The sequence below is a fragment of the Argiope bruennichi genome, chromosome 7 (assembly GCF_947563725.1).
Source record: "Argiope bruennichi chromosome 7, qqArgBrue1.1, whole genome shotgun sequence".
Classification (NCBI taxonomy): Eukaryota; Metazoa; Arthropoda; class Arachnida; order Araneae; family Araneidae; genus Argiope; species Argiope bruennichi.
In genome coordinates this window covers 54,637,341-54,650,878 of record NC_079157.1, presented here as the reverse complement: position 1 = coordinate 54,650,878, position 13,538 = coordinate 54,637,341, and the positions used below count along the sequence as shown (strand labels likewise).

Here is a 13,538-nt window from a genome sequence, read left to right as displayed (position 1 = left end):
ATTCTGGAAAGATTTTGCTAGGTTTTTGCATGTTAGAATCGGTATTTTATCCCATGCTTTTAAAATAGCAGCTCTGAGTTCAGACACAGAATAATATCGTTTACCATTTTCATACACCATGCGTGCAAGGATACCCCACATGTTCTCTAAGGGGTTGAGGTCTGGAATTTTGGCCGGAAAATCCATAAAACTTATTTTCAGTTAGCCAAGCAATAGTTGAAGCAGACTTGTGCACTGACGCATTATCTTGTAGCAAAATCAAATTTTGATCCATAAGTTCATCTCTTAATGGAACAAAATTGTTCGCCAGTATATCTTGATAGTCAAAAGAGTTCATATTACCTTTAGTGAACACAATATCAGTCTTACCTCTAGCACTGAAACCTGCTCAAACCATGACGGATCCACCCCCTTGACCTCGCTTTGAAAAATGCGTAGCATCCTGTCTCAAATCATGCCAATACTTTCTTAAACCATCAGGTCCATCTAGCTTAAATTTCTTTTCATCCGTGAACACTATTTTCCGCCACAAGTTGGGTTTTAAAACATTAGATGTTGCAAAGTTCAATCTTGCTGCAATATGACGTTTTTCAAGTCTGGGTTTACTTTTGAATTTTGCATATTTGTTGTTTTTCGTATTACTCAGAATATTTCTAACTGTTCTAGCCGTAACTGGAAGCTTAAGTGTCGATTTCATTGCTGCAGAATATGCATTGTCTTTAACAGCCATCCTTATAACACTTCTTTTCATTCTGGTTGACAGTTTTGATGGCCTTCCTCCTCTATTTTTTGTACCATATCTGCATGGATCTGAGAGAAAATGATGAACCACAGTTTTAGACTTCTTGATTTTGCTAGCAATTTGCTTTTCACTCATTCCGCTTCCGCGAAATGCTAAGATTTTCCCCTTTTCAATTTCAGTCAGTAATTTTCCGCTACCCATAGTCTCAGTTGCTTCAACACTCAAAGAAATGATTAGAAAGTGTTTCTTTTCAGTCTCACAACTGTCCCGCACAAAATTGTGCAAAAGTTACGTCATCTCATTATGCAAACAATCACTCTTTAAAACTGGTCTCAAAATTTTTTTCCATTTCATTACATTATACATTTTTCCTTTATAGCTACAATAAACGTATTTTAAATTCTAAATTTTTTTTTATTTATTACATTTTATATATATAAGTGTAAATGTAAATTACAAAAAAGATTTTCATTTTTAAATACAAAAAGAAAAAAAAAAGTTCAATGGTGGTCTCAAAGTATTTTCCACCACTGTATTTTCTCTTTCAAAAGATTTCTGATTTATTAGACTTTAGACTTCCTATTATTAAATTATTTTGCTATTTATGTTAGGTTATTACTATGGTATTTTTTATTTAGGTTTGACAGTTCTTATTCGTTTAGTATTTGTATTGCTATAATTATTTTATATTAAATTAAATATCTTTATTAATTAATATTGCAACCTTTTCGAGGATTATATTTAAAAAAAATAGTTATTTTCAAAGAATGCCTAAACATAAATATTTTGTTTCTTTTTTGTGCTTTTACTTATTGTAATGAATGTGCTGTATTTCCTAGAAATATATTATTTATATATTTTTTAAAAGTTTTGCAAATGGTATCTAATAGCACACAAAATTGTAGATTTGATAAAAAGCTCAAAACATGTATCGTTTATTCATTTTTTTTTTTTGTAGAATACCGTTTACTGTAAGTATTATATATAATTTATGCAATATGAAGCATTATGTCCAATTTGGCCTCCGCTTGAGATTGTCCTATGGCGTGGCTATGGAACATTTAGTTTTTGGAAGATATAGTAATTAAATGGAAAAAAAATCTCATGGAACATTTTGAGAACTTAACAGCTGATGATTTCTAAATGAGGAGTTATATATTTTTTAATCTAAATTGTGGTATGCGGTATTTCCTAAATATGGAAATGTACCGCATCTAATGCATATGTCCAATCCACCCGAAGGATGATATTTTTTATGTTTTCTTAATAGATATCATGTTGCTCATAGATAATGGAAAAATAAACTGCTGCATTTGCCTTGTGCTTTGCATCATTACTCCTTGTATCTTCCTAGATTCAATAAGCTTGTTGTATATTTGGAAGAGTCTGTTTTATGATCCGGTTCTTTGCAGTTTCTCTTTCCTCATTACTTCTTGTGTCTACCTAAATTTAATTCGCTAATCAGCTTGTTGTATGTTCTGAAGAATCTTTTTTATGGTTCACATTCTGAAGCCAACATCTTTGCCTTCTGCTATACATCATTACTCCTTGTATCTTCCTAGATTCAATAAGCTTGTTGTATGTTTGGAAGAGTCTGTTTTATGATTCGATTATTTGCAATTTCCCTTTCTCTTCAATCAAGACTTGCGATTTAATGGGGCATATTGTTTGTTTTGAAACTAGGGGTTGAAGACAGTTGTTCATCGTCCAATCCGAAGATTAAGTTTGTACGCGTTCTTGGTGTTTTAAATTCGTCAATGTTGAATGTCTCCTTCCGTTAGAATGATTGATCTTAGATATGTTTCTTTTCGTCTGATTGAAGATGTGGAATTACTATAATCGTCTGTGATTTTCTTTTTTTTCCATTTCTTTCAGACAAGAGAAAACTTCGATGCGACTCATGCGGAAGCCAAGCAATTAATGATCAAATTGCTAGAAGTAAGTTTCATACTTTCTTGTAATGGATGACTGATTTATAAGTAGCATTTTGATAAATTTAATGTAACGGGGTTTTTCCTCCTTGTAGAAACCGCTTGATTCCGGGTCTTTGAATAAGATGTTTACTAGGCAAGGATATTTGTATCTGATGGAAAAGAGTAAGTACAGGTAAATTTTCCCAATAGTTAAACCTAAATGATTTTTTAAAAGTATAAAGTTTTCGAAATTTATTTCATATTTTGACCGACAGTTTGTTATTTTAAAAGCAACACCATATTTATAAATTATTACTCTTTTATCCTCCTTATAATGAAGATTTCTGGCAAAAAAATAAGAAAAGTGTGTTTTTCAAATAAAATTTTGCCATTTATGTAAAAGTTAGTCATTTTTAATAGAGTTAGTTGCGGAGATAATGTGTATGTGTAATAAATTATTTTTTAACCTTTTAATATTGTGCTTCTGATCTAATCAGAAATTATTTTATCCCTTTCTGTACGCTACCGGAAAGGAAACCCAAAAGAAAAGATGAGAAACTTCTGGTATGGTAGTTCGTTCTCGCTTCCCATTTAGATAAAGTAATGGTGAGGGTTTACTACCTCCAAACCGATGACAGCGCATACTTCATACTGATGGAGTTGCATTGCAACCAGTGAGGGTCGTTAGGATTCAGTCATAATTCCAGCAAGAGTACTGTCGTATGGTGATGATCATTCAGATACTAAAGCAGGCCCTTGATATAAATTTTTTGCGGTTATTCCTTTTTGTCAACATAAAATTATTCAGCTCTTCGAATTAGAATTTTAAATATCGCCTCAAATTCTGGAAAAGTCATACATCTGACGCATATTCAATCAATAAATGCTATTGTAATGTGTAAATTCTCTCTTTATGTAACTATTCTTCATTATAAAGGAGTCCCGTTATATGCAAAATGAAACATAATGCAAGTAAACAACTTCCTGAAATGCAATTCTCAATTACGCTTCCTTTTTTTATTATCTTACATACATTGCGCAATTTTTGAATGATTTTTCTCGCAATAATAACGATGCATTTAGTTGAGAATTTTAATTTTATTACTTTTACCATTGTGCCAAATTGAATATATATTTTATTTCTTTAGAAGCTCTTGGCACAACATGGACAAAACACTTTTGTCAGTATCAAAAAGAAAACCGCAAGTTTACTATGATTCCTTATTCTCAAACAACGGGGAAAGTGGTATGTATAAATTTTCTTTAATGCTAATAATTTGTATTGCTGCTTTTATTAAAGATAACCTGTATTTTAGTTAAAAATATAGAACTTTGAAATCAATTTTTCGTTTATCGAAATTTAGAAGCCTTTATAAAAAACATTAAGAGGTGTACAAAAATCTAATCCAATGTCCAGTGTTAAAAGAAAATATCTAAAAATACTTGCTTTATGAAATTAAACCAAATATGGTGTTGAGTGATGCTTCTAGTTCACAATTTAAAGTCATGAAATATGTGTATTTTTCCGTACTTTGTTTACCCATTATCAAGTTCTAATTTATCAATACTCGCTCTTCTTTTTATTTAATTCATTTTTATTTCCCTTCCACAATAAATACAAAATCGGAATATTTTCTTATCTTTTATTCACATTTAGCATTTTATTAATAAAATAATCATTTTTTTAGGCTCTGTCAGAAACATACGTTTTGAAAGAATGTATTAGGTGAGTATATTAAATTTGCTACCTTTTCTTATGAATATATTTGTTTTGTTGCACGTGTTTGACTCGAAATTTTCAATGTATTACAGGCGTATGTCCGATTCCATCGACAAGAGGTTCTGTTTTGACATAATAGTTGAAGACAAACCAGGAATTCTTACTTTCCAAGCTCTTTCTGAAGAAGATAGGAGGTTGTGGTTGGACGCAATGGACGGAAAGGAGCCAGTAAGTTTATATATTTCTTAATTATAAAATATTGTGGGACCTGCAGGGGTAACTCGAGATTTGAATAACTGACTTTGATCCAAATCAGTAACCTGAAGGAAGATATGAAATTTCCAGATGAGCATCATATAATTCTTCTCTAGAGACAGAAGTAGAATTTCCTCGTAAATCAGCAGTTCACTGTCAAAGGGGAAGTAGGAAATAATTTGTTTATGAATGTCAAAATGAAGATTCAAAATTATGATTCAACCAAAACCGTAATCAACTTTTTAAAAAAACACTTCGGAAAATTAAACATTCTACATTTTTTTTAATCTGACATCAAGAAAACAAAATAGAATGAAATCTTAGGCATATGCAATGGCATATTAATGGCATAGAAAAGTTAAGTAAGGATGGTAACATGGCATTTTTCCCCTGCCCCTGTATGATAATTCTCTTAAAATGATGGCATAAAAGCAATGATATTTTATTCACAGGTTATTCCTTACGATGGACGTCCGGCTATCTATACCCCCCCCCCACACACACACACAACCCTTGCAGCAGTTGCTGAATTTAATGCTTAAAGACTAGAAGAAAGAAAGCTTAATTCATACATAAAATAGTTGATGATACATTCTTCAAAATATTAATCTCGTAAAGCAATAATAACGAGATGCAAATTATGTTGCTGATATATCATCGTTTTCATTTATTTGATTATTTCTTTTTGATTTTCCACGCCTCCAGTTTTTTTTAAATTCATTATGCTCGTTATTTTTGGTTAGTATCTTTCTACAGTAGCGCCCGGGGATAATATACTTTTTTCGCCCCCATTTATCATTAATGGCTTAACAACTGAAACCCTTCACATCATATTATTCTTCAATCCTTCTTTCGTATTTTACTTTCAAAAGTAAAACACTGTGCGTGCGTGCGACACTCTATAAACCTCTTTCGGAGAACATTCAGACTCCTTTGCTTTCACTCTGTTCGTTATACCATTGTTACTGTATCAGTGTTCTTGAGTTAATTGTACCATTTAATTTTGCCATTATTGATTCATAAAAAATGACATGATTAACAAATTTGTATCGTAAAATTGAAGACTTTTATATATGATAATAATTCTTACATAGTTTTCCTTTGATTATTTTGACATTAAAATGTAATAATTTGTCTGTTTACTTACAAAAATTTGTTACACTTTTAAGACATATTTGAGTAGCATATACTTCTAGAAGTATAACAAGCCACCTTTTTATTTCTGAGTGCTATTTTTCAATTTTTTTTTCTTCCTTACTATCATAGGCATATAGTCAAATTGGAAAATTGCCCAAACAAGAAGAATGTAAGTACAATTTCCTTGTAATATTCTTATCTTATTTTTATTGTTACTTTTTTCTATAATTATTTAATGTTTTGTATATTTTTAATAATGGATAATTTAAAAATATTTCTTAGATTATTTGGATGAAATGGGCTTTGCATTTGTGCAGCAATGTATAGATGCGATAGAATCACGTGGTTTAGATGATGAAGGCTTGTACAGATTAGTTGGTGTCAGTTCTAAAGTCAATAAACTTACTCAAATGGCCTTAGGTAAGTCAGATGTTTTTAAAAAACTGTTATAAATGTTATTTTTTCATTTCATTGAGTTTTTCGATATTTCGTATAAAAGCATGCTAGGCATATTAATATTTATATTTATTAGTATGTATCATGAGATTTTTTATAAGAGAATTTAAATGAAATGATGTTTTTCTTTTCCAGATAGGCGAAAAACAGAGAAAGTTAATTTGGACGATACTGATGAGTGGGAAATAAAAACTATTACTAGTGCTTTAAAAAATTATTTTAGGTAACGTTTTCAATCACTTTAACCATAAAAAAATTATTCAGAATAATTTTTAAGAAACGTCTTCGGAGAAAAAAGCATTTCTTGTTGTATCATGAATTATATTTCGTTATTTTTTATAATTCCAGGAATCTTCCAGAACCATTAATGACATTCCGATTACACAGTGCCTTCATAAATGCCGCAAGTAAGCATTTTCTTCCTTTTATTCTCAATATTAAAAATCCGTAAAATCTAAAAATAATTTTCTCATGGTGCTTTTTTTTTTAAGATTCATTCTTAGATGAGGGGGGTTTTTTTTCTTTTTTTTTTCCCTCTGTCTCTCCCTCCTTTGCCGAATATTTCGGGATCTAAATTTTCTTCAGGGTTACCTAGTCTCGAAATTCTAATTTATTTTTACTACAATCAGGTTTACGCAATTTTCAGTTTTCTAAGCATTGTAAAAATTTGTGTCATTGAACCCCCTCCCCCGCCACCGTACGCAAAAAAAAAAAAAAAAAAAAAAAAAAACGTTTTTTTTTTTTTTTTTGGTATGTATGTATAATGTTAAATTCTCTCTTCCTATGCTTTGTCATGTGAATTCTATTTTAGGAGGAAATATTTTGATTCAGTAAATTAATTATATATAAAGCATCCAAAATAATTCATCCTTTTTTTCCCCCCAATGTTTTAGAGACCAAGATAGTAAATTTTCATATGTGGAGATAAGAAATAGGAATAAAGGATTAAAATTAAGAATAAAGATAAGAAATAAAGAATTAAAGCTAAATGTTTTACTAGATAGGAAAAAAATAGGAATTATCAAATTATGTATAGGATGATTAGACATGTCACCGATTTGTTGCCTGAGGAAAGTGAAATTGTAATGGGTTAGTGGCATGGCAGTTATATGAAATCATACCCCGGGGGGGGGGGGTATTATATACTGTGAAGAAAGGAAATGATTAATTATCTTGCATAAAAATATATGCATTTACTTGTGTGTTTGGAGAAGTTATACCTAACAGGGAAAAAAAAAATCTTGTTTTCGTTATGTTTTATTCTGCACATTAAAAGATTTAAAATGTCTGAAAAATGATTTCTTTTCAAACAGAACTAGATAATATGGATGAAAGGATTGAAGAAATAAAGTCACTTGTCCATAAGCTACCAAAGCCAAACTATAGCATGCTACAGATTCTCATTGCTCATCTTTGCAAGTAAGTTCAGAATTTTTAAATCGATGTTTTGTTTCAATTAAAACTCAAGCCTTTTTTTTGTTAAATGAAAAATAATATCTGCTTGATTTTTATAAATTATTTTTGTGTATGAATATAATCATTATAGTGTTCATGAGTAGTGATATTCTCATAATATTACTACTCATGAACATACTATTAACACTAACTATTATTACTTCATTTAATTAATATTCAACCAAAGCATTTATTTCCTAGTACAAAGCTTCGTTAAGCGAGATGGAAAATTGTATGAAGGCATTTTAGCTTCTCTGTAGGTTAATAATAATTTTTTTAATGTAAATTTTTATAGGTCCCTCATAGTGTAATGGGTACAACTCATGTGTAAATAGTTTAATGAGTTGTACTCATGTGTAAATGAGTAAAATGCTTAACTTACTCTCATCTATGCACAAACATCCAAAGTTTCACGTTTCTATCTACAAACTTTGTTAAGATGTGCTCATTTTTAAATTTTGAAGGACTTATCAAAATTTAGATTTAAAAAAACTATTTCACAAAAGCAAATTTATTCGATAAAGAAAAACCATCAAATGTAGATAGTTGCTTAATAATATTGGCATGACTTGAAAGAAATTGGTAAATTAATGAATCGATATTGCTACTTTGATTTTATAAGAAAAGAAAGAAAAATTTGAGAAATTGAGCCTTTAAAATATCTCAGAGATGTACTGGAATGCCGAGCAAGAAAATAAAATTCTTTTCTCGCGATTGTATTTCATATAATGGCATATTTGAGTAACAATGAACATTTGGAAATGCTGATGATTGGTGCTGTTTGTAATCGTAACGCTGTTTTAGTTGTATAAGAATACGAACGTCGTTTTCTGAAATCTTGGTATCTCTCTAGAATACCCGGAATATCGTTAAACCATTCTGTTTGCAGAATGGTTTAATAATAGTAAATTACAAGATTCTTACTTCCTAGGGAAGAAGCGGGGTAATATAACTGAGCGTTATATAACTGATTCAGAAATTATTTTGACTTGTTTTTCACGCTACCTTTATATTTGAGTGCGAACAGTCAGTTCAGAACTCAGCCTTCCAAAAACTACATTAAAGAGAAATATTTCAACTTTAATGCAACATTCATGTAATCCATGAACTGTAACAATAATTGTTTAGATAATTGCACGATCGACGTAGAACATAGACGAACGAATTCAACGATTGTAAATTTTACAATTGGATCCTGCTTCAGGTAAAATAAGATCTTTCTTTTTGTAGAAATATAATTCGGACAGCAGATGTAGTTTCCATCGAGAAAGAAGCATTAATTTTCAAACGATCTCTTTTGGAAAAGTTAAAATTCATCCTTCCTACAAGAGGCTCATCATCGCTAGCAATATATTAATAAATGTGTAGTGTGGGATTTTTAGGAACATTAGTTTATGCCATTTTATACAATAAGTGGTTGCCGATATATTCAATTAGTTTTGTTTGGTATTATATCTGAACAAAGAAATGATTTGGATTTGTCAATGTACGCTCTATAAATATGTGCCGATAAATTCAAAAAGCCTCTCTTATTGTTACAAATGATTAATTGAGTCATAATTACACTATTATTAGAAAAATGCAATTTTGTATAGACTTCTAAGAATGCATTATTATTATTTTAATTTGCCTTATTAAGAATTTTTTGTGATATGTATATTATCCTTCAAAACTACAATGAAAGATTTGTTCAAACATCGGTCAAAAGTACTGAAAATTGTTCCGAGTTATTTGCCTTTTAATATCTCAGGAGATTTTACATGTAAAATCATGTAACTTTGTATATTTATAGATGAAAGTAAGAAAAACGTTTTAAACACTGAAAATTTTTTCTGCTATGAGAGCAGCATAAAAATTTAATTTTTGTAACTTTTTATTACTACTCTCTGTAGAAGCAGAAGTATTTTTATACATTTGATACCTTTTTTGAAAGAACTTTGTAATTAGAAGTATGTGTTTACTTACAACAGTTAAGTGAATAAATGCTTGTTCGTTTTTTTCTCTTTTTTCTAAGAACCCTTATATTGTATAAGATTTACAAAAAAAAAAAAAAAAAAAAAAAGCCCTTGAATAATAAACTTAATATCGGTTATTTAGTTTAACTAAAATATTCACAACGATTGCTTATTTAATAATAGTGACAACTACTCAAAGTATCCATTTTAATTATGATCCTGTAGCTAATTTCTAAACCGTTTAAATAGCCATGTACTTCCTCTTAGAAAAATGTTCTAAATCAGATTAAAAAATTAAACTTTGTTGTTTTTGATAATAAAAATACTTTTGTAAAAAAAAATACGAGGTTCTCTTATTCTTTTAATCAAATTTAATAAGATTTTTGACAATCTAACATTTAACCAAAGCTTTTATTATCATCATTACTTTCTCGTATACATAGCATAGAGAAAGCATAGTAATCGTTAAACAATTTTCGAACTCGAGATTTTGACAAATTTCCACGTTTTAGACCTTCCTGAATTCAAAAAACACATTTTTTGAAAATGTCCGTCTGTCTGTGTCAAAGGTAACTCGAAATTTGAATTAGATGGTTGAAATTTGGTGTATTATCTGTACATCAAATTTGCGCTTTATTTTAATCAAATTGTGAGTGAAATTTATTCAAAGGAAGGCCGTCTGTCCGGCTATTTGAATAGATGTTAACATGATAACTACAAAACAATGAGAGCTAGATAGATAAGATTCGGTACACAGATTTAAAATCTATAGTGTAGACAACTATCAAATTTTAGACCAAATACAACAACGGATTGACTGTCTTAGCGGTCTGTAATTTCAGAAATAAGTAAGCGTCATAATTCAAAAACACAGTGACTGAAATGTATGAATTTTGGTGTGAGAATTTGTGACTACAAGTGCAATTTTGTATCAAATCTTTGGATTGAATGGGTTGAGAAAGACATGTCTAGAGCATAAATTCGATTTTCGGATCCTACTAACACCACATCAGAGTTTATAATCTTCGAAAAACTCGCCAATTATAACACGGTAAAAATGCTAATTTCATGCCAGAAGTTAATATTTCGTAATTACTGTACGCCAGTGCTATGTAAGACGTTCTCTGGCGTGACAAATTTCTTAGAGAGCTTGCGAGAAAGTTTTGGGAGACCACCCTCTCTAGTTATTTTAAATTATTTTTCACCGTTTCAATGGCTGCTTCGGTACCGAATACCAATCAACTAGATGCGCTTTTTTTAAGCAGACATTGATTGCTTTAATATAACAGGATTCAAAGCTTCAAAACTGTATTAATTTAGATCGCAGAAGAGTAGAGCATTTATTTTATTTGTTATTTAAAATGTTAATATGTGAAAAATATTTTACTAACTATCACTCAAAACTGGCGACAGTATAAAAACAAGATTTTTAAAAAAAATTTTCAAATAAACATTTTTTTGACTCAAGAAACATAATATACAATTTTATGCCACTTAAAGCGTTTTTTTTCCCCCTCCCCAACTAGAATGGTATTCTATTTCTAACAATTTAAAAATTGAATACATTTATATTCATGCAAATTTTTCAATTTTTCCCATCTCATTAATTTTAGTGTTTTATAGTTTAAAAGATTAGTGTTTATTTTTAATGTTCTCCTGTGTACAAATTTATATTCAGCCTCTTTTGACTTTTTAATTGTTTTATTCTTTTTCCTAAAAATGGAATTTTAAAGCATTATAGGTCTAGGGTCTATCATTATTACTGTTAAATGAAGTAGATTGACTTCAATTAATTAAAATAATATTATTTTAATTAATTAAAATTATATTATCCGAATACCATTCATAATTAATTTTTTAAATTCTATTTATATAAGGTATGGCAACAGATGGAACAAATTAATAAATTTCTAATGATCAAAAATGTCTGTATACAGCAATTTCTAATGTGCTTTTTATACTTTCCAGAGTCGCAAAGCATTCTGACAAAAATTTGATGACCATATCAAATCTGGGTGTATGTTTTGGTCCTACGCTTTTACGTCCCGAAGAAGAAACTGTAGCAGCTATTATGGAAATCAAATTTGGAAATATAGTGCTAGAAATTTTGATAGAACATGCTGATCAAGTGAGTAGAACCATATATTTTGAGTTTATTAAACACATTCCCCCATTAAAAGCCTTTTAAAATTCCAACTATAAATTTATTTAGTTATTTTGACAAAGCAGAAATTTATCTTTAATTTTCTTTATTTCATCCAAAATATTTTTCTCTCTCTAATTTTTTAAAAATTATTTTTCCTGTTCGTTTTAGGAAGGTTAAATTTGACTAAATAATGGCAGTAAGGTTTAGAGATGCTATAACTTTATTAAAATAATCTGCGATTGAGGTTACGTTAAATTTAATGAAAATTAAGCTAATGGTATTTAGTCATTATAATAAGTAACCAAAAATTATTTATAAAAATTTTCAGAAGAACTATATCTCTTTTAGCTATAGTAATCAATTATGAGAATATGACTTTTATTTTCTTGTTAAAAGAGCTTTACGTTACTATTTGATATTATTTCATTAAGTTCAAAGGTATTTCAATATTATTTAAATCTGTAGCTTTTTATATTTTACTAAGAAATTTTTAGTATAAGTATTATTCTGTTTTAGTGGATAGATTTGATTAGATTGGAACATTTTGATGTGAGAGCTGAAATTTTTGTCGTTTTACTTGCTGTATTTCACTTTCCGTTTATCATGGAAAAGTATAGAAATGCCTTGGATTTTTCACGAATCTTCATGTGTTAATCCTCCTTGAAGCCCTGACATTTCAATTATAGACTATTGTGTCTTCAATCTGTTGAAAAAGCTTTCTTTAAGCACAAACTCATCGCGATTGACGGATTTTGGAAAGTAGAAGAGAAATTTAAATTAATATCTCTGGAAATTTTACAAAAAGTCATTCTGTCAGGGAAATTATGATGCGTACATGTCTGATGATAAAGGACTATCAGATAGAACATTTTAAAAAACGGTCTTTACATTTTAAATATTAATTCAATGACCCCCCCGGTGCTAAAAATATGTAAACACCTTCTGTACTACAAAGTTATACAGAAAGTCCTGTTGTGGAAGTTCTGCATAGTCTTTTATCTGATGTGTGGCATAGTTTGAATGTGGACTTTTATCTTTTTGTTCTGTCAGTATAACTTCAAATTCAGCATTAATCTGTATTCTCTTTCTCTTTTAGATATTTTCCACCCCAACTATCAATGGGGATGCGAAGGATAGCCTAAGTTCTAAAAATGTTGTGAAAAACAATTCTTCCTCTCATGGCACTATTTACAACGACTCTCATGCCGAGCCCGTGGCGCCACAACGAAGAGCCAAGAGAGAGACTGTGTACGTCATGGACACTGGCCGACCCCCAGGACACTCGGAACACTCGGCCTCGCGATCTCACTCCGGCAGTTTCTCTTCAGTGTCTCCCAGGGCAGAGAGCATGTATTTGGACAATTCGTCCTCTGCCCAGCGTGTGATGGTGGTCCAGCCGTCTTATGTCCAGCAACGTCAGTCTTACCACTCCCTTATGTCATCTTCTGTTCAAGGACACTCCTCGATGACTACCACGTCCACCCAAAAGTCATATTCCTCATCGACAAGCTTAACAAATGCACAACAGTCATCGTCTAGGAGCCAGCACGCGATATCTAATGCCAATTCCAGTCAGCAGTCGAGAAATGTTGCACCCCAGCGGAGCACGAGGAAACCTTTGGTGGTCTACAATCCATCCTGGAATGGTATGTTTTGTCTTTTCTCTTAAACAAACCTCAAGTGTTTAAGAAAGAATTATACTTGAAGGTTTTTGGGTTTTATGATTGGGTTGTGATATTTTCAAATTTCTCTAAATGCG

At 30.4% G+C, this 13,538-nt stretch overlaps 1 protein-coding gene across 2 annotated transcripts in view; it reads left to right on the top strand.

Annotated features, from left to right (window-relative positions):
- The window catches only part of LOC129976084 (rho GTPase-activating protein 26-like), a 258,723-nt gene that overhangs the window by 231,130 nt on the left and 14,055 nt on the right, over nucleotides 1–13,538 (top strand). For both annotated transcript variants that reach the window (XM_056089459.1, XM_056089458.1), the window contains exons 9-20: nucleotides 2,618–2,680; nucleotides 2,769–2,838; nucleotides 3,804–3,901; nucleotides 4,344–4,381; nucleotides 4,468–4,603; nucleotides 5,897–5,936; nucleotides 6,050–6,187; nucleotides 6,359–6,446; nucleotides 6,572–6,630; nucleotides 7,537–7,642; nucleotides 11,602–11,761; nucleotides 12,876–13,425. In XM_056089459.1, coding sequence (XP_055945434.1) covers nucleotides 2,618–2,680; nucleotides 2,769–2,838; nucleotides 3,804–3,901; nucleotides 4,344–4,381; nucleotides 4,468–4,603; nucleotides 5,897–5,936; nucleotides 6,050–6,187; nucleotides 6,359–6,446; nucleotides 6,572–6,630; nucleotides 7,537–7,642; nucleotides 11,602–11,761; nucleotides 12,876–13,425 — 1,546 coding nt within the window. The remainder of the gene's footprint in view (nucleotides 1–2,617; nucleotides 2,681–2,768; nucleotides 2,839–3,803; nucleotides 3,902–4,343; nucleotides 4,382–4,467; nucleotides 4,604–5,896; nucleotides 5,937–6,049; nucleotides 6,188–6,358; nucleotides 6,447–6,571; nucleotides 6,631–7,536; nucleotides 7,643–11,601; nucleotides 11,762–12,875; nucleotides 13,426–13,538) is intronic.